This window comes from Pteropus medius, unplaced genomic scaffold (genome assembly GCF_902729225.1).
Source record: "Pteropus medius unplaced genomic scaffold, Ma_sr-lr_union100, whole genome shotgun sequence".
Classification (NCBI taxonomy): Eukaryota; Metazoa; Chordata; class Mammalia; order Chiroptera; family Pteropodidae; genus Pteropus; species Pteropus medius.
The window spans coordinates 442,084-463,560 of NW_024353790.1; the positions used below are offsets into that span (position 1 = coordinate 442,084).

A 21,477-nucleotide genomic window follows, 5' to 3' on the forward strand; every position below is an offset into this window, starting at 1 on the left:
GGTTATATAAACTAGGCAACGTATAGCTTTGCAAAAGAAGCAGTTGTGATTACATTAACCTAACTCAGAAAAGTATTGGTAAAAATGCATCTATTTAAAATGCATGATAAGGAAGTGCATATATTAAAATCTGGTTAATGCTTTAGCAATATTATTAGGTGTACTGTTAATGTACAATCAGATATAACTGAGGTGCAGGAGTATTAAGGCATGCTTTCACTTATTCAGTCACCATGACATGGGGAAATTCTGCCTGTGCCCAACCCAAACTCAGGAGCATGTGACAATCCTATAAAAGGCAGAAGAAAAGAAAGGTATTTTTAGGTGCAAATTAACACCTATAAAAGCATAATGTGATATGTGTATCTATCAAGTATGGGAAAGTTTATCAGCTTTAGAAGAGAAACTGTATACTTTATCTTTCTGCTACTTTACATTTATATAGTTTTGGAACCCAGGGGAACCTGGGAATACATTGCTTATTTATAAGTGTAGTCTAAAATAAAATTGCATTCTCTTACAACATAAGACCTTGCAGTATGACACAAAAATAAGAATGTTTCATCTAGAGACAACATATTGAGAAATAGTGATTTCAGGTTTTTGACACTTTTGTTTTGACACTAAGATAAAAGTCAAAGTGCATAACATCCATTTTAGGTCTCATTTTGGAAACCTATCTTCTGTGGGTTTTTTGCTGTCCCAGAGTCACCCATAGTCAGTCTGGTTTGGGGAGGGTGCTATAAAAATATAAAGTTAAAATTAACCTTTGTTTACCCAGACCAAACCAATCTTGAGGGCAGTCAGAGACTCAGCCAACTGTTAAAATGCAGTTTTCTTCTGACTAACACAGCCTTCTTTAATTGATTCTCTGATGGTCTAACTGTCAATGGCCACCTCATTGTCATCTCAAGGGGCTCTCCAGGTAGCTGTAGTATGCTCCCTGGGGCTCTGTCTGCCCTGCTGTCCCTCTCCCCCTACCCCACCACACCCACCTGTGCTTCATTGTTCCTGGAGGGGCAGGAGAACGTCCCTCCATTCTATTACAGCTCCCTTTAAGCTTCCAAAAGGAATTGGCATGTTATCCAATGGCTGGAATAGGGCGAATTTGAGTGTCACTCGCGTAGATTATCAGCCCCCCATGTTTCCGGAGTCATAGTATGACTTACATAGTATGACTCTCTCTACTTTTGGGTCCCCTCTGCCTTTGTTCAAAGCTCATCATTCTTGTGTCCCAGGTGACCACAGCTCCCGAAGACCCTTCACTGGGTCTCACAGGATTTAGGATCTCCATGAAAACAGGATCTTCCCAGACATTCTAGAGTTCCTAATTAAAAATGCAAATTAGCTCCCACTCACGACCACACCCTGCCTCTCAGTCATTTAGTATGAAAACGCACATGAGCTGAATGTAGAGCAAAGTATTATTTTGTTCAAGGGATTTAATGGAGAAAACTCAAACTTGCACTTTGATGCTAAGTATTAGAAATTCAAAACGAATCCGTGACTTTTTGTCCCTTACTAAGCTGGGTGTGGTAATGCTAAAAATTACAGCAATGAGGAAATGTAGCTAATTCAGTGATGATTACTATTATTTGAGCTTAACAATTATATAATGCTCTAGTGAGAGGGAAAGTATAAATAACGCATTTCTTATGTAATCACAAATCTAACATTTTCCATCTGACCTCCTTTTGCTAACTTCTGCTGTCTGTACCTAAGTTCTACAAATTCTGAAAAGCTGCCCACGTGAAAAGCTAATGGCATCACAATGTCTAAATTGGTTCTTGGCTTCTGGAATGGTACTTAAAAAGTTCCGAGCACTAGTGTAGAATCACTGTTTCTAAATTCCAGTTGAATATGGGCGAAAGAGTCCAGTATGTTTTTTATAGTTCCTAAAAAATTAATAGAAACACTTCCATTATTCTTTCTTTCCCAACCTCTCTTGGAGGTACACGTGTTTCTTTAAAGAGCTAACCTAATTCCTACGTTTTTCCTCTAAACACTTACCGAAATCTATAGAATTTGAGTGGAGCACTGTGCCTTTCTTGCTAGCCTCTCTAAAATGTGCAATAGATTTAATTTTAAGACATTAATGCTGTTGATAGGCTGCCTTGTGGCTGTTGTTCTGAATGAGCCCTCTGGGGGGGGACCTTTGTTATGGGCAGCTAACGTTTTGTGGGCATGTGTTGTCTGCCACTCTAAGACCCAGGACAGATAATAGGTAGAGCCCTGAGGTTATTTTTGTGTATGTTTGTGTAATACATATAACAACTCAACATTAGAAACAAACCATGCTGATACAGATAGTTCTAAAAGTCACAGTGAAATTCAAGTTTACCTTTGGTGTTGAACCAGACACAAACTCAATGTTCTTCTCAGACTTGAGTCATTTTAGAGACGCCCAAGGTAGTTTTCCAAACCACGTAAGTGTCATGCCCACACCCTCCTTATAACCACAAGTCAGAAACCCGAAGACTTGCATTTCATCTTCCTCTCCTTATTTTTAAGTCAGACATGATAAGGAAGCAGCTGGCCACCAGCTGAGACGGTTATGGGTGAAGACATATTTGACTGCCGGACCTTTTTTTTTTAAAGACAAACTTTTTCATAAGTTTGATTGAAAAGCCTGCTTTAGGGGTGGAGTGAATTACTAACATTGTACAAAAAAAAAAAAAAAGCAATGTAATTGTGGGCTACAGTGGCGGAAAGCAGATAAAAGGAGACTGTAGCAGGTCTTTTGGAAGTCACAGATTTTGAAAATTTGGAATGGCAGCAGGAGTGGGTGGGGGTACTGTAAATGTGAACGTGCGAGGAAAGGCATGGAGGACAGAATGATAATAAATACGGTGAGAAATTGTGAGGGGCTCTTCTTGTTTGTGCAGAGGGTCGATGCAGAAAAAGCCACCATGAGGTTAGTGTAGCTCTGGAGAGAACTTTAAATTAAACAAGCCAAATATCTGAATTTTACACTTTTTGTCAATCAAGTACCAAAAATGATTATAAAGTAGTAGAAAATAATGTACTGGACAAAAAGCATTTTGAATGTATAACAAACAAGATCAGTCTGTAAATTCATTACAATCCCATTAAAATATCTCAGGAAATTTTTTGGTGGATATTGACAAGCTACATGACAAATGTATGAAAAGATGTATGTTGGAAAGGGCAAGGGTCAGGAACAGCCAAGACAACCTTGAAGAAGATGCATAAAGTTGAAGGATGGATCTTACCATACAGTGAGACTTATAAAACTACGGTAATTATGAGAGAGTGGCATTGATACAGACAGCCAAGTGAGTCAATGGAGCAGAATCAGGAGCCAGAAGCACACTCGACCTCCACAGACACGCGACTAAGGTCAAGTGCACAACACCGAATAAAAAAGATTTTTAATAAAGCAGGGTCAATTGGACATCCATGTAATAAAAATTTTGACCCCTACCTGTATTGGGCACAAAAATTAAGTTCAGGTGGATTGTAGATCTAACTGTTAAGTTAAAAAAAAAAAAAGTTTTAAAACAGCTTCTCAAACAATCTGTAGTGAACAATCTTTTTGAACATTTTTTTAAAATTTCTAATCCGGCACAGACCAGCAGTATTTTAGTAATAAAATAAAATACTGCTTGGATAGCATGTTGATGTCAAGTTGCTGTAAAAGTTTCTTAATATTTACCCACAACATCTTTATCTCATCGTGAACTGGTGACAGCCATTTTGCAGACAAATACCATTTCCTAGACAATCCTTTGAATAGCATTCTTCTAGAAGATAATGTGTGAGAATATATTCATTATTTCAAGGTAGGGAAAGATCTCTTAAATAGGACACCAAAAGCCCTAACTTTTCCAATAGAGTAAAATGCTGATACATTAGACTACAATAAAATTAAGACTTCTGTTTATCAAAAGGCACTGTTAAACAAGCCTTTTTTCATTTACGGACACACCACGTCACAAAATGGGAGCAGATGTTTGCAATACACAGAACCAAAAGAAACATAGACAGTCTTATCCAGAACAAATAAATGACTCTGCACATCAATAAGAAAAGGAAAGACTCTAACAGAAATGGGCAAAAGATGTTTAGCAGGCAGTCACAAAGGAAGCTATCCAGATGACCAACAAGCATAGGAAAAAGTGCTCAATCTCATTAGTCATCAAGAAAATGCAAATTAAAACCACAATGAGATTACCACTAGGAACCCACTAGAAAGGCTTAAATAGAAAAGATCCACAGACCATGTGACCGTGAAATATGCCACAGCAATGAAAACGATCAGCTTTCTACATGCAGCAACATGAGAGGCTTTCGCAGTCGTGACAGGGAGTGAAAGGGGCCGGACACAAAACAGTGCATCAGGTATAACTCCATTTACAGAGACCTCAAAAACAGGCAGAAGTAATCGGTGACGTTTATCAACCAATGCCACAGTCATCTTTGAGGAAAAGGGGCTGCAGTAACTGGAGGTCTGGGGCTTGTGGGGTCCTGGTCGTGTGTTTCTTGATCTGGGTGGCAAGAGCGTGGACACCCGTGCAGTCTATAAGGATTCATAGAGCTGTACATTTCGTCTGTGCACTTTTCTAGATGTATATAATAATACGAGTATAATAGTTTATTTAAGAAATTAATTAAATGTGATTACACTTGATATTGGGGAAAGAGAAGGATTTCTTGTTGTTTTGTCTTTAAAATATTTATTGAGAGCCCACTCTGAGAAGGCACTGTGCTTACAGTGAAGCCTACGGTCTATGGAAAAGGTGGGAATTATGCAAATAGGGCAACATTAGAAACTGTAAAATACCGGCAAATACAAAGCCAACATTTCTTTACTTGAAGTCATGGTTACCTCTCCTACGGTAAGGCCTGTTTTCTAATATACCAATTAAATTCGAAATAAGAATTTCTCCTGTCAAGTCTTCAGCTAAAGAGCAAGTCATAAAACACACACACAAAAAATGAGAAATAAAAACGATGTGTAATTGTCATAAAGATGTTGATCAGGAAAACGGGGTGCCATTTTCCAGAAACTTCTGAGAGTCCTAGAGTAACTCACGAAGGCAGGGGTGTAGCGAGCGAGAAGGGAGTACAGTCTGAGAGGCAGGCAGGAGTGAGACCGTATTGGGGTGGTTAGGAGCTTGGACTTTATTTTAGAAGCAATAAACCACAAAGTATTTTAAAGCAGGGGAGAGAGAGGATCTGATTTACCTGTTTAAAAGTTCAGTCTAAAAAATAAATAAATAAACAAACAAACAAACAAACAAACAAACAGTCAATCAAAGTTCACTCTAATTACTTTGTGAAGAGTAGACTGGAGTATAAGCAGGTAGGCCCAACAGTCGACCGTTAATGCAGAGGAGATACGTAGATATACAGGACACGTTTGGAGATTAAAGCAGTTGGGTTTGGTGTTGGATTGGATTTGGCAAGTAAAGGAAAGTGTGACTAACAATTCCTAGGGCGGTGCCTTTTATTGAGGTGGGGAAGGCAGGGGAGGAAGCGGGCTTTATACAGACTAAGATGGAGATACCCATGAAACATGTAAGTTGAGTATACGAGCCTGAAATTCAGGGTCAGGTGTCGGGGTTAGGAACATACCTTTGGGAGTGTTCGCCGTGAGAAATCATTTAAAGCCTTGGACGGCATCACCTGGGAGGGTCTGTGAAGAGAGAAAAGAGGGCCTGGAGGTTAGCCCCGAGAAAAATTGGGGGAAGAATCACATTGGGAGAGAAAGTGATGAATTTTATTTTCAACATAGAATTGTAGACTCAGACATAATTAAGCATACCCTCTCGGATTATGGATGAGCCTGCTGAAAACCAGAAAGATTAATTAACTTGTTCAAATTTATTTAAGTTAGTGCCACAAATGGTTTTGAAATCAGAAATTTTCTGACATTTTATCTGGTACTTTCATTGTGAAACTTATGTTAATGGGTCCCCTATTTGCTGGTTAAATACCTTCCAGTGAAATATCTTTACTAATGTGACATTTAGCTAGTGATGGGCTTTCTCAGTCCAAAGAAATACATACATGAGCGTGATTCCAGTTTTTTCCGCAGGCCCTGATGGATGAGATTCTCATGCTTCAAGATGAAATCAGTGAGCTCCAGTCGTCCCTCGCAAACGAGCTGGTGTCCGTGTCCCCAGAGTCCGACCCTGCGGAGCAGCTGGCCTTGCAGTCCACGCTCACCGTCTTGGCAGAGCGCATGTCCACCATCAAGATGAAAGCGTCCGGAAAGCAACAGCTTTTGGAGGTAACGAGCAGCTCTGAGGTCACCCCTCACGTCCGCACCGACTCTGACAGTCGTGCTGACACGTATCTGGGTTCCTTCCGTGACCTACATTTTTATTGTTCCCCGCTCATAAGAAGCTGGTGTTGTGTCTCGGGGAGGGTGTCGTGAGCACAGCACTGTCAGTGTGGAGCCATGAATGCGTCTTTTCTCCCTTTTCTGCCGCATTTCAGCATGACAAATTGAGAATGTGGAAAGCAAATACTTGGTAGGCACAGGCCTTGTGAGGAAAAATTGTGGAAGGTTTGCACAATGGTCTGCTATGTTTAAGAGAATTTTGTCAATAGCGTTACTGGTGCTGTGACGAGTCAATAAATACTGGGTTGCTGGCAGCCAACGCGAGCACACTGGTTCATGAAAATTTATTCTGGCGATTCCAGTTCGTGTTACTTACCTTTAATATTATTTGATCGAGAGAGCAATTTTGGTAACAATAACTTGTGTGTTAAAAATAAGTTATTTTCCTTTTTCTCCCATCATTCCTGGCCCTACGTATATTTGATGTCAGACTGGAGGCTCCATAAAGGCCTTTAGCGTGTCTGTTTCCTTGTCTAGCAGCTTCTCTAAGATATAATCAGTTCCTGATACACTTCTCATTAGTATTATTTTAGTTAGCTACTGGTTATAGCATAATTCAATTAATCATGGTCCTATTGTTGAGTGTGTGGGCTTTTCGTATTATGCCTATTATAAGATTAGTCAAATCAGATATTTGTCTATTTCTCGTTTGAGAGAAATTTAAAAGCGACGTGTCTGCTCTGTTTAATCTTTATTTTTAACTATTTTTTAAAAGTTTGATTTTAAAAATAGTAAATTATTCATAAACTAAATTTTAAGATATCTAGAGTACCTTAAGAATTAAATTTTTAATTTATAATATTGTCCCCAGTTACTCTATAAAACCCTTGTGGAGTTTCAAAATAAAATGATTGGCCTGGATATTTTTTTAAAATGTAAATTATTTGCCATCATTGAAAAAATTCCAGAGATCTAAACAAAAACATTGAATTCCTGTCTTCACTCAAGAAACCAGTAACACTGGGCCACCTCTTCTTGCAGGAATGAATTGCCTAAAACGGCATCATGCTGCCTTTTTAGGTGGACCATATGTCCTTCAAGTTTGCCGCAGTCTTCACCACTCCCTACAGTTTCCCCAGCACCAAGGTCAAGTACCTGCTGCCATTTACCAGCTGTCTTATGCCATTGTTTTGTTCTAATCTTTGATTGATTTCCATCATTCACATGATCTGCCTGGTCCTGCAACTATGTCACTTAAGAACGTTTCAATTCTAGGTGCACATTAAAATCATAGGATTTAAAAAATACTAGCTTTTAAAAAATACTAATCTTGAGACTCACCTCCAAAAATTCTAATTTACTGTTCTAGTATGCGGCCCAAGCATAAGTATTATTTCAGTTTGTTCTGATGTGCAGCCAGAGCTGAGAACCACTGGTCTGTTGTGTTGAAGTCTAATAATTTTACCCTCGGGTGATCTATGTTACATTCTGCTTAATTCATTAGGAGAAGTTAAATGATCAGCTGGAGGAGCAGAGACAGGAGCAGGCCCTGCAGAGGTATCGCTCTGAAGTCGATGAGCTGGACCATTGGCTCTTAAGCACTAAGGCCACTCTGGACCTAGCACTGGGTACGCCTGAGGAGCCCATGGACATGGACGCCCAGCTGGTGGACTGCCAGGTATGAAAATGGTCTCGAAGGAATATGTCAAATCACAAAGCACGGTTTTAAGTGTAAAAATACACAGAAAACGTAATAAGAAAGGCTTGATGTAGATACAGGATTTTTCACAACCCATATACTTTACATATTTAAAGAACAGAAAAACAATACCTTATAAAAACTTAAATGAAATCCAATCTTGAATTTAGTCTTTTGAAAAATTTTACCAATAATGTCTAATCTTTAGAAAATCTTCAACTTCCTAAGGGACATTTTTTAAAAAGGCTATAGATACAAAAACACTTATAGTGTCTATATACGGAGGCTAAAAGAAATACAAAGCCAATGAGAAGAATTCGTATCAGAGAATCAGACTGTGGGTAAATACAGCGGGAAGTGTCCCTAGGTGCTCTGTTGCTGTTTTGGTTCGAATTCTGATATGCTTTTTTGGAAAACTTGGAAAAACAGTCATTCTAGGCAGACAGACTAAACACACGGAGGTTGCCTTTGGAGCAGAGAATTTCCTTTCTCTGATGTGAGGTCTCTAGGAATTAATGTCAGGAGTATTGGCATTAAGATTTTTATCGTAATATTATTTTCTTACCTCTTGGTTAATTTCAAACACACATGTAAGTATAGAGAATAGATATTGAACTCCCATGTGCCAATCATCAAATTTCAATGATGATGAACATATTAGACTTCACACAACTAACTAACTAGCAAGTCTCTAGAAAACCCTACCTAATCTTCAGGGTTAAGTATCAGGAAGCATGACTTCATATTTATCCCATTTGGCATCAAAAGAAATATGCAAAAACCATTAAATTAATGAACACTGTTTTTTTCCTTAATATATAGTATGCCATTTGGGTCATTCTTTGTATGATTTGAAGTTTATTGTAATAATGATCATTACAATTTGGATTTTCAAATTCTTTGGGCAACTTGCATATATTCAAGGCACTATTATTGTCTGCCTTGAGGGTAGACAATAGAGAAACACCTGCTATTGTTTTCCGTTCTTTATATTATCTTTTCTAAAGTTGCTTGTTGAAAAGAGACATCTATTTTTAGCATTTCCTTCTCACACTTGAAATTACCACATGCACTAGCATTTCGAAATGTTTTATCATTACTCCCACATCTCCCTTTTTTAGATATCTCTATTTTTATAGTTATGCATAAAGTCCATACTTCAGATAATATATTTCAGGATTTTTACAAAGTATTAAAGTGGCATTTTGACAATATTTTTAGAAACTAGAAGCATACAGAATTACACAAGTATACAACGTTTCTTCTGTCAATTCAAAACCAGTTATATAATTATAAGTATGGCTTTTACACTTAATCGGGGCCACATTAGGACTTTTGGGGCCCTGAAAACTTTGCTTCCATGGACTCCTCCCTCTATAAAAATATTAAAATTTATATTTTTTATTTTATAAGTGCTTCGATACAAAGTCTAATATGATCCAGAGTGGATTCATTATTATTATATTCATTTTTTCATTCTGACTTTAAAAGAAATTACAATTAAGACATTTCTTGGGCCCCCCAAAATATTATGGACCCTCAGCACTGTGCCAGCTGTGCTTACTGCAAAAGTCAGTCCTGCACAAAATTATTTTAATTTCCCCAAAATAATTTTCAGTATATCATCCTTTAAATCCCATTTCATTAAAAATTTTACTTTTCCATTTAGTTCTAGCTTTTTGGATTAAATCTACTTCTTAGAAGTTCATGTCAGTAGTTCTGGTTTTGTACAGGGAAATAAAATATATTTTCTCATTAATAAATTAGTTGGTTGAAAATTACTCGATAGATTAGAAAGTACATTTGAAAATGTTCAGAGGAAAGGAGTATAAAAAAAGAATAATTTCTGTAGAAAATAAGACAGGTGTTATTTGTTTTGCTAGATTTTTTTTTTTTTGCTTTGTTTTAGTTTTTGTTTTAAGTCTTGCCTTGAAAGAAGGGAGACAATTTTGCTTCTTCTCTGGATTAGCCTCCATTTTAGTAGAAAACCTGCAGCACTAGAGAGTTGTCGCAGAAAGTGAAAGTAAAATTCTTAGGGAGACTTTCAGAAATGTAAGGTTAAAAATACGTCACAGAAGAAACAAAGTAAATAAATAAATAAAAAGATATAAGAGCAACGATCAGAAAAATAAAAAGTCAACCCAAAGAAGCAATGTTTTGAAAAAGAATCCTTTGAAAATTAACAAGAAAAGTTTCGATCATGTAAAGTCTTTACTATTATTAGCCATAAGCATCACAATCTAACAGTAATATCATAAAATAATTGAGATAACACCAAGGCATGGTCTTTTCTCTTTATCTGTTGGTTAAGTGGGCTTTCCATGTGTTTTTTCCAATATGATTTTCATCATATAATAGCTCATCTTAAATAAGAGAAAAATTAAGATGCTCAAGGAATTTTTAAAAACCCATATACTATTCTTCAAGGCTATAGGAAAACTAGGGGAAAAACCCCATGAAGGCATGTTCTTTTGGTGGAAGACTTGAGGAAGTGTTGCATTTCGCTGTGAGAAACGGTCTTTGCAGAGGCTGCCAGAGGGTGTGAATGTCATCCTTATTTCTGTTGTCCCAGAACATGCTGGTGGAAATTGAGCAGAAGGTGGTGGCCTTATCGGAGCTCTCGGTCCACAATGACAACCTGCTTCTGGAGGGCAAGGCTCGCAGAAAGGACGAGGCTGAGCAGCTGGCAGCGAAGCTGAGAACCCTCAAGGGGAGCCTCCTGGAGCTGCAGAGAGCACTGCATGACAAACAGCTCAACATCCAGGTGAGGGCTGCAGCCTCTGACAGCAAGGCAGTGCTGCAGGTGCCGCTGAATACTTGTGCACTGCTGGCATGCCTTTTCTGAGCCTGTGCCATATAAAAGAAAAGGTGGGAATGACAGGTACTTATGAACACGCCCGCTTTACACAGACTTTAACATAGATTTTTCAAATAGGTTTTATAAGGTTTATTTAAATCCATAGACCCGAAGATTATAATGTAGGAAAAGAAGAGAAATACCCGAATCTAGCAAATACACAGTTTTAAAAAAAAACATTTAAACCTAGGTCATGAATTAAGATGTCCTATAACATTTTAAATATTTTTCTTTTATTTCTCCTACATTCTACTCCTCAGGTATACTCAGACTTTTTTTACTAGGGCCCTCAACTTTAGACTTGTATATTCCAGGTGAATTGAACCATTTGCTCTCATGTGGCGACCTTAACCTTCCCTTACAGTGATGTTTGTTTTGTATTCCTAGAGCTTTTGGGAGTAGATCATTTAACTTTCCTTTGATGTCACCCTTTCTGTATCCTTAAGTTTCAGATTTGCTTCTTTTAAAGAACATTTCGCTATGTTTTGTTGGTTTTAAATGTTGTATGTAATCAGAAAATCTCTAACCTTTAAAGGGTGTGTTTAGTCCATTTAAATTTGTTGTGATTACTGATATGTTCATACCTTTATCATCTCACTTTTTTCCTATTATTTCCTGCTCTTTCTACTATTCTTTCTCTTTTTTAATCTTGTTTTAAGTGGTTTAATGCTTTTCTTTCTTGTTTTTACCCTCTACTTCTTAGCATATATATCTAACAAATTCTAAGTTTATATCTTAATTCTCTCCAGATCAACATAAGAACTTTAGAACACTTTTACTCAGATTTATCTCCATGCGCCTTTCATACTGTTCTTGTCCAATATTTCTGTTTCGTTCTTTTTAGTCCCTACAAAATAGATATTACTATTACTATCTTATTCAAAATAAGCAGATATTTATTGAGAATCCACTATGTGCCAGCTACTATTCTATAAGACAGAGCGAAGGGGTGTCAAAAACAACTATTTATATCTACATCTGTATATCTCTATCTGCAAAGGATTATGGTTGGGGGCGACAGATAATAAATGCAATTTAAAAATATTAGTATCTATCTACTAAGTTAGAAGATGTGGTAAGAGCTACAGGTGAAATACCATAAGTCAGGGAAAGGAGCGGGGGCGGGGGCAGATTTATAGTTCAAGCAGGGTGGCCGCAGAAGCCTCCCTAAGATTACATTGGAGGCGTGAATCACGTGACCGTGAAGGGAGAGGGTTCCAGGCACAGGAGAAAGCACGTGCAAAGGCTCCCAGGTGAGATCATTTCTGCTGCGGTCCAGGAGGCCAGGGTGGCCAGTGCGGAGTGAGCAAGCAGAGAGTGGTGGCAAATGAAGCCAGACAGGTGACGGGGGACCCAGGGTGCAAAGGCATCGTTGTAGGCATCATGTGGACTTTGGCTTTTACCCTGGGGAAAATGGGAAGCCATTGGGGTATTTGAGAACAGAGGAATGACAAGATCAGATTTCAACCACTGTAGGGGGTCAGGGTGGAAGCTGAGGGACCAGTTAGAAGGAATAAGGCAGAGTATAGAGGCAGAGAGAAGTGATGGAAACGTCTCAGATTCTGTATAATTGAGAAGATGGAAGCTGTATCTGAGGAACAGATTTGGGGGGAGAAAGAGTAGTTAGGCCAGCAGTTTAATTTTGGACAAGTTAAGTTCGAAATGCCTATAAAATGTTAGTAATAGTTGGAATTCAGGGGGGAAATGTACACTGGAGTCATCTGCCTGTAGGTGGCCCTTAAAAGCAGGAGACTGGATGAGATCACCAAGGGAGTGAGGAGAGATAATGACGGAGGTCCTGGAACCAAGCCCTGGGACACTCCAGTGTTGAGTTTGGAAGATGTAGAGGATCCTGCCAAAAAAAAGAAAAAGAAAGAAAAAGAAAAAGATTAAAAAGGAGAAACCAGGGAAGTGGGAGGAGGACTGAGATTTTGCTTCCTCAAAGCCACTTGAAGATCAGTGAGGTAAGATGAGGACTGACACCTGACCACTGGGTTTAGCCACGTGCAGCTCTGTTTCAGTGGCAGAGTAGAGGCAGAAGGCACTCTGAAATAAAAGCGAGACGGCGAGGAGAGACGTGGGAGCCGGGCAGTGTAGGTAACACAGGAGTCTCGCTGCAGAGGGGAGCAGAGGAAGGGAATTAGCTATACCAAGTGGGTCAAGAGAAATCCGCTTTGTCTTAAGATCAGAAGAATAATGACATGTTTCCATGTAGATGGAAATAACTCAGTAGAGGAAAAATTGATGTTAAAAAAGTGAGAATGCCAAAACAATTTTCTTCTGCAGGAGGGAGAAGGTAGGATCAACGAGGAGGGCGTGATCTTAGAACTACAGTATCAGGAGGGAGGGAGACACCTGTATCTGAGTGCAGATGCTGGCAGGAGCCAGGGCGCAAATATCGTGGTGGAGACTTAATGGACGTTCACTGTGATTTTGTCTATTTTCTCAGTGTAATGGTGATTTTTTTTAGACTAAACGACATATTTTCACTTCTTTGCCAATTGTGTGATTATGTGATCTGAAACATCAAACCTAATCTACAGCAACTATTAGAAGCATTGGAAGGATTTAATAAGATGACTGGCTTAGTAAAAAGATAAAATAGAGAATCAAAAAAAGTTAGAGAAATAATATATGATAATTTCCCATCTATAATACCAACAAAATATGAAATATTTGGAATTTTAACAAACATTTTAAAACCTAACTGATAATACCAAAAATGTGAAAAAATTGAGAGAGAAACTTTATTTTTAGATAAGACTACAATATTTTAAAGATATCAGTTCTTCTTCTAATAGTGCATAAGTTTTTCTCAACTAAAATATGACCTGTATATTTTTTGAATGTGACAAAATGATATGAGGCTTACATGGAATAAAATAAACATGAAATAACCATAAAATTCTGAAAATGAAGATTTATAAGGAACTAATGAGTTTTATCATATATTAAAATACAATATTATAATTAAAATACTTTGGTATTGGCACAATAAATGGATGAACAAAAAATTAAACAGAATAAATATTCCAGAAGGAGGCTACAGTATATAAGGGAATTTGATAAATGATGTGGCATTTCAAAACAGTGGATAAAATATGATTCACAATGCAAATAATAATACAGTAGGTGATCCACTTGACATATAATAACCTGGATTTTCTATCTCATTCTTTATTAGAAAAAAAAATATGTCACAGGTGGATCAAAAATTTAAATATAAAAATTAAACCTGAAAAGTTCTGGATATGTGGGTATTTAAAAAAAAAAACAAAACAAAACCTTAAGATGGAGTCTTTACCAGAACTTTAATTTCTTTAAAAGTACTACACAAAAAATTTAAAAGTTCTGTATGACCAGAAAAGTATTAACCAAATTAGAAGACATGGACAAATGGGGAAGAAACTCTGAAATTCACACAAGTAATTAATATTCTTCATTTCCACAAATCATTCATAAATCAATAAGAAAAGGTCACCTAATAAAAATATGGATAAAAAATATGATAAGATAATTCAAAAGAAAAGAAATACAAATGGCCAATGAACCAATGAAAAGATATTTGGACTCACTATTGGAGAAATAAATGCAAATAGAGACAAAATACAAGTTTTCACCTTAAATTTACAGACGTTAAGATTCACACTCAATCTGACTTTATGAATTAAAACAAAAAGCGTTAAAAATTGAAGAAAACTAGGATGATTTTCAAACTGTAAAATTATATATTAACTCCCTTAGTTTTATTAAAAGGCATTATCAATCTAATGCATCCCCACCCTCCTGCCAAAATGGTAGTGTGTGAATGAATTTAATTAATCTCCAAAGAAAGCAAAACAAAGGAAAAGACTTCAAGGTTTAATATCTGGGATAGTTCTCACTTATAAAGCTCTAGTTGTACCCTTACCCTAGAGGCAGGTAGGAATGGAAGGGACAGCCTGACACACAGGCATAGATAGGGATTAAACAGGTAGGGCAGATTCCAAGGCCTCAGGGCCTGGGGAGGGATTACAAACGAGTGGAGCAGGCCTAGTCAGGACCTCGGCGAGCTGGTCTCTGTCAGAGAAGCAGCTGCTACCCAGCTCCAGCTATTGCTCATACAAAAATTTGCAGGCGGCAATGCTAGATCTTCCAGAAAAAGGAATTTGGGATTTCTATCTAAAATCTCCCAATTTTGAAACAATGACACTTAATTCTAAAATTTTAAAATCATTTATGTGACAAACAAAGCATATCCAGAAGCCAGCCTCGGTCCTTGGGCTGTCACTTTGAAACCACTGTCCTCAAGTCTCCCCCAGCTTGGTCCCACCAGTTAGTAACTCTGTGACCTGGGGCGAGATCCTTGAACTTCCCTCACCTTTCTTATAAATCTGTTTTCTCATCCATGAAATAGGGATAATTAGAGTATTTAACTTTAAAAAATTCCGAGGATTTTAATGCAAGTAATGCTCTCAGTTAAGTGCTCAAATCACAGCGAGTATAATCATTAATAACGACAATTAACAGTTTGCACATCGCATTCTTTGGGAGCCCAGGAATTCCTGACGGGCTCGAAGGCCAGGTTTGAGACTGGTCAGGGCTGGCCTGAGCACGCTGACAGCAGCTGCCCTGCTCCTGCAGCGGCAGATCTGGCTGTGGCTACAGAAATTTCTCAGATCGAGGGAAGTCCTGATTCCGCTTGCAAGAGCGAGGAAAATGTGGTAACGTTTTACTGCATTGAACCTGGTCATCATTTATTTTTAAAACATTTAAGAATTTCATCATCTTTCATCTTCAATGAGTTTCCAACATATACATTTTGATAGTTTTTTTTTTTTTTAATAATCAGAACTTTTCGAAGAGATTATTTTTCTAACTCTAGGACTAAAAGTAGCCCTGTTTATGTTGTTGCCATGAAAAGGATCATTTCTCTTCATGTAGAAAATTCGGAGTTAATCAGAAATTAATTGGAGGAAAAAAATCTTCCTTGGAATGTAGACATTCGTGGGATTTGCATGATTCAGGAGAGTTGGAATACCTTCCTAGGTTGTGTATGGCCTTAAGTACATCCTTTCACAGTGTTACTTATCTATAAAATGATATCTTTTAAAGCCATTCTTTTCTAACTAATTGGACTTCCATTCATATCAATGAACACTCAATCTCTTTAGTTTCTCTCCCCCGCCCCACCCAACAGATTTCTTCTGTACATGAAGGGACACATACTTCATATAATAATATCTCTTGAATTACCTTGTATCTTTCTTCATAAAAGTTTAGGTTACTTTCACACATTATTATCCATCCATGGAGCAGAGACTTAGCCCTATATAAATAATGAAATGTTTTATAAATAAATGTTTTATGTCACATTTAGCGTTCCCCAATCCTCACTAATCTTCCAAAGAATGTTCCTGGCAAAAGTGATTACTGTTCTAGTATTTCCAAAATAAACAGCTTATATAGCTCCACCCAAGGAGGATTCTGGGGACAGAAGTCACTGTACTTCCTAGTCAGGGGAGAAAACTGTTATCAAACCTCAGAGAGAGTAATTATTATTTCATTTCCTCCCTCAGTGCCTTCTCATCCCGAGAAGGGGATGAAATCTGAGCTGGATTCTTAATCCTTTTGTTTCCTGTGGTCCAAGTGTCATGTTTCAAAATGACTAAATCAGTCAGAAAAATTCACTAAATTAAAAACCAACCTACTCACCTAGAAAATACATACTAGGCTTCCACTTTTGATGCCTCATTAATTTCTTTTTCTCTAAAGCTGTGGATTCAGTGAGTCAAACATGACTCGCCTTCGTAGACTTTTAAGTCTCAGAATCTGAGCCTGTGCCTGTGCATGTAAGAGTGGGTAAGCTGTCCTTAAGACCCAACACTGCAATTGTCTGTTTTCCAAGCACAAATTTGGTGTGAAGAATTTGGAAGGAGAGCTCTTAGTCAGACAGAAGTAACCTGCCTGGAGGGGCAAGGCAGTGCTGAGAAGTTCCCATGTGAGTCTTCAGGTGGGGGCTCTGCAAACAAACCTTTGCTGGGGAGTGGAGCAGAGGGGAGGTGACTGGATCCCACGAAAGAGAGTCAGTAGGTCAAGGCCATGGCCACTGTTTCACCAGCTGGAGCGGCTCTGACTGGGGACAACTTCCAGTCTCATGCACTGATTTCTTCTGGGGTCATTCTCTACAGGCCCCTGTCGACCTGCGATTTCATCCTTGCCAGAAGATCTGGGTGCATTTTGAGTTGGGAGAGAATCTGTTTCATGTAGAAACTTATGGGCATCCGTCCTGGAAGAGGGTTCATCCACCCCACAACACCCACCTTCAGGAAATCCCTGTGTTTCTGAGGGAGGGATTCCTGGAGGAGTGGGGAGTATCCCAAACTCGGTGTCACTGATCACTCGTTCTGAAGGTCCTGCCGAGTGCAGATAGTATATTCTTGACCAATGGCACCTCCATTTTCCTACCTACACCCATTCTCTGGCTGGGAGGCTGGATCGTCTTAAGGGAAAGGAAGCACTTGTGAGCTAAGGTGGCCCAGAGTCTGAGAGGATCATATTACCTGTAGGTTTCATGGTTTCTTTCGGTTCATTTACTTTCAAGCACCAATGCCAATGCTGCCAAGGGCATTATCTCAACATTATCTCAGACATTTTAAATTTCATTATGATATTCTAATGAATAAGACAGAAGGCTAAACAGACCCCATCCATTTCCCTGTAATAGTTAGTGTAAATTTCTGAAACTTAAAGGAACAGAAGGGTTTTTATGGGCAGTCAAGCCAGATGAGCTGAAGCGGCTGGGTCACATTGGGTGATGAAGAATCAGAGCACAGTAACAGCAGCTCTGGAACTAGATGGCAGGACGACTCCTCTGTGGCACCAGTCTACAAGATGCCCCGCTTCTCTGGCCCCTGTGCTCCAGCCACACCGGCCCCTCCACTGTAGTCGCTCTGTGTGGGAGGCCAAGCCTCTGCCCCCAACAGGCTTTGCTCCAGCGGTTCCCCAGGCCTGCAGGGCCCTCCCCCACGTCTGTGCCAGGCTGCGGTTTCTCATTCATTACCCAGGGCAGTTATCTCCTCTGAAGATGCCTAGTCTTGGAAACCCTTCCCTATCACTCTCTGTCCCATCATCTAGTTTCCTGTTCTCTGTCGCTCTTATCATCGTCTTACCTTATCTTGTTGGTTTATTGTCTGTCTCCCCAGCAGGGCCCTTGTCTGTGTCCTTGCAAAGTATCCCCAGTGCCTAGAACAGGGACTGACTGACAGACAGTGGGTGCCTAATAAGTATTTAGTGAATGAGTTATATTAAAGTTGTGCAATTTTTTTCATTTGACATATGCACATACGTGAACAGTAAGGCTCTCGTTCAGAACTAATTCCATGCTGATATCAGTATGTTAGGGCCCTTGAAATTTCAGCAGCATAATCAAGCAGGAAGGGTCCATTCTTGCTGAGGTAATAATTAATGACTTTGTCTTCTTTAGCAACCTTTATCAAAGCCAGCAGTTGCAGCAGATGGGTCTGGTCCTGGTGGTAACAGTAAAGGAAGTGAGATTTAGAGTTACTATATTCTTGTAAAAAAATTTTGAATAACATCTGGTGACCACATCAGTCAGCTAAAAAGCCTTGCCTCTAAATAGGCAGTTTCCTCCTTAAACAGTTCTGAGTATAATCATCTATTGATTAGTCTCCCTCCTGCAAAGGCCATAAATTCGATGGGTTTTGTGTTACCATTTTATTATTATTATTATTATTATTATTATTATTATTATTATTAAATGTGGTTTCACATCCAAATGGAGCCACGTTGGTATTACACAGACCACACTAAAGTACTTGTCACTCTGCTTCGGTTAAGGTTTTCCTGTGGGTAATATGACGCTTGATTTCTGCCTCGTTAAAAGCAGGGAACAGCACAAGAGAAGGAGGAGAATGATGTTGACCCAACTGCCACTCAGAGCCCCGGTGTCCAGGAATGGCTGGCCCAAGCTCGCACCACATGGGCCCACCAGCGACAGAGCAGTCTCCAGCAACAAAAAGTAAAGCATTTCCTACCTCTCTCTAGCCTGCAGGTCTGCCAAGCAAATGCCTTGAGAGAAGTGTTTTAGAAGGTCGAGTTACCACTGTACTATACACAGGGTGCCCCTTTCTCTTCTCTGGACAGAAGCTAGTCCCAGCTGTTTCAGTGTACTTACTTGGGACCACTGGAATGATAGGTCCTTTTACAGTCTATTCTTCAAGAAAAGCTTTAAAATCAGAATAACAATTATAATCTGCCTTATCAAGGTTACCTACTTTATTTTCAGACTTGTCCCAATTTGAGTCTATTTTATATAATGCAAACCTCAGAAAGACTCTAAGAAATGATGTCTCAGTTACATGTCTTTTTTTTAAAAGAAATGCAATTTTTTTTCCACTTTCAAGTAGGTTCCATCACAAAATAGGATAGAAAGTTTTGCCTAGTGAAACAAATGAGCTCTAAAGAATAAAAATGGTTTCTCTTTGCTACCTTGATTTTTTGTATAGGGCACATTAAACTAATTTACTTTTTCAAAGAATAAAGGCATTTATCATAAATAATGGGAAAGTAAAACCAAATCCATTGATAATCACATTTATAAAGTGGGAGAATTAACGAGAGCTTCTGCTGTCCCGGATCTATCAGCTAGAACAAGGCAATATTGACTTTGAAAAATCGAAGTCCGTTTTGTACCACTTGAGGGCACCATTGCCCAGCAAAATTTTCATTTCTCATCGATTTTTTTTTTCACCCAAGATTTTTTCAGATATCTTTTTATCAAACCAAAAAAGCTAGAGAGTACTTTAGAGAGCTATTTGAGCATTTACCTAAACCACACCTTTTATGCAATGTGCAAACTTGAAAACTTACTACAAGAGTTTTCTAAGAATTTTGTAGACATAGATCTATAATTATAGATGATACTCATAAGTTAACGGAGATGTTTTCGTTCATCCTTTTCCTTGAGCAGGAGCTGGAGCAGGAGTTAGCAGAGCAGAAGAGCCTCCTCCGTTCAGTAGCCAGTCGTGGAGAGGAGATTCTAACCCAGCAGTCAGCTGCAGAGACCTCTGGTGGCGTTGGGTATGTTTCCAAACACCTTAACTTTCTCTTCCCCTTACAGTTTTTCTGACAGTAAGTCAGAAAATGTAAACAGAAATGTAAACACCTCGCTCAAAATTTTATTTTAAACATCTGTAACATTTTAATCATTTTGTTTTCTCTTTGTATTAAATTTACTTGCATTTTGAACATTTTGTTGCACAGGATGAGCATAGCTAGTAATTATGATGGCTAACTCGTTTGCCCTCTTTCCAGTGTGCTCGATATATCTGTCCAGAGAAGATTACTTATGAGTTCATTCTTCAAACTCAAATAAGAAATACATTTTAAAATTAGGTCCATGATGTTTCTAACAGCAAAACCTTTTTTATTTATTTTTTTTACAAGAGCTTATCTTCCCCTAAATATCTTGATTTTTCTCGATGATCTATTTCTATAATTTCTACCTGCAAAGTCATTGAGCTTTGAGTCCTGGTTTGGCGTCTTACACTCAGAAAAGTAAAGTGTTAAAAGAAAAGTTAAGGAAGTTGGAGAATTTTCAAGTCGAAGATTTTGGTTTAGGTTGGAAGGAAAAGGAACCGCAGCAGAGTGGAAGAATCCCTGTCTTTTTAGTCTGGGTTTTAGTCTAGTTCTACAGTTATCCCCACGGATGAGTCACTGAGCTCTGAGCCTTGGTTTGCTCCTCTGTAGAATTAGAATGATAATTGACTACCTTCATCACAGAAGGGTTGTGGAAGCTGTGAATGTCAACTGAGAGGATGTACAGGAAAACTTTCTTTCACATCTAAAACACTGAAAAAAGAAGTTTCAGTGAAACCTGTGTCCCTATATTGCTAAGGGTTATGATTTAGTAGTTTCCTTTGGCAACTGTAGGTAATATGGCAAATCGCTCTAACTCTATTGGCTCCAGTTCTTACTTCTGAACACTTATGTAGAGGAAATAACCTGAGAGAAGAAATACATATTCTAAAGATAATTTTTGAAATATTATTTATGATACCAAATAATTGAAAAGGTAGAAATGCCCACTAGTATAAAAAAAAAAGCCTAAGAAAAATTTTATACATTGGTAATCTTAACAAAAGTTTCTATGACATCATCAGAAAATGTATCTGTGATATTAAGTACATATGTGATATAAAATCGAATGTATAGTGTATGTGTGGGTAAGAACAGAATAAAATGTAGATTATCAAAACTAACTTTGGAGAGGGCATATTTGGAGATTTTCTTCCATTTTTTTCTGTTTAATAAATGCTAACATATGTTGCTGACATATGACAGCAGAATTGAGTGTGTGTGTGTATGTGTGTGTATCTGTATAGACACACACACACACATATATATACACACACTTAAGAATTCCAGGGGCAAAATGACAGGGAGAAATCAAATGCGATAGACATATTATGACAGAATATATAGGAAATAGGAAGGCATTCAAGGAAAGAAAAATAAAACAAAAAGCAGCAAAAAATTTGATAGAACTAATAAATATCCATTTAAAAGAATAGGAATGAATACTGCTATGACATCTATAGTCAAGAATTC

At 38.2% G+C, this 21,477-nt stretch overlaps 1 protein-coding gene across 13 annotated transcripts in view; it reads left to right on the forward strand.

Moving 5' to 3' along the window:
* SYNE1 (spectrin repeat containing nuclear envelope protein 1) overlaps window positions 1-21,477 on the forward strand; it is a 406,416-nt gene that overhangs the window by 262,695 nt on the left and 122,244 nt on the right. For 10 of the 13 annotated variants that reach the window (XM_039851327.1, XM_039851325.1, XM_039851326.1 and 7 more), the window contains 5 exons: window positions 6,062-6,256; window positions 7,815-7,988; window positions 10,582-10,773; window positions 18,752-18,886; window positions 19,838-19,947. In XM_039851327.1, coding sequence (XP_039707261.1) covers window positions 6,062-6,256; window positions 7,815-7,988; window positions 10,582-10,773; window positions 18,752-18,886; window positions 19,838-19,947 — 806 coding nt within the window. The remainder of the gene's footprint in view (window positions 1-6,061; window positions 6,257-7,814; window positions 7,989-10,581; window positions 10,774-18,751; window positions 18,887-19,837; window positions 19,948-21,477) is intronic. The other 3 variants (XM_039851332.1, XM_039851318.1, XM_039851320.1) reach the window with 1 other exon arrangement.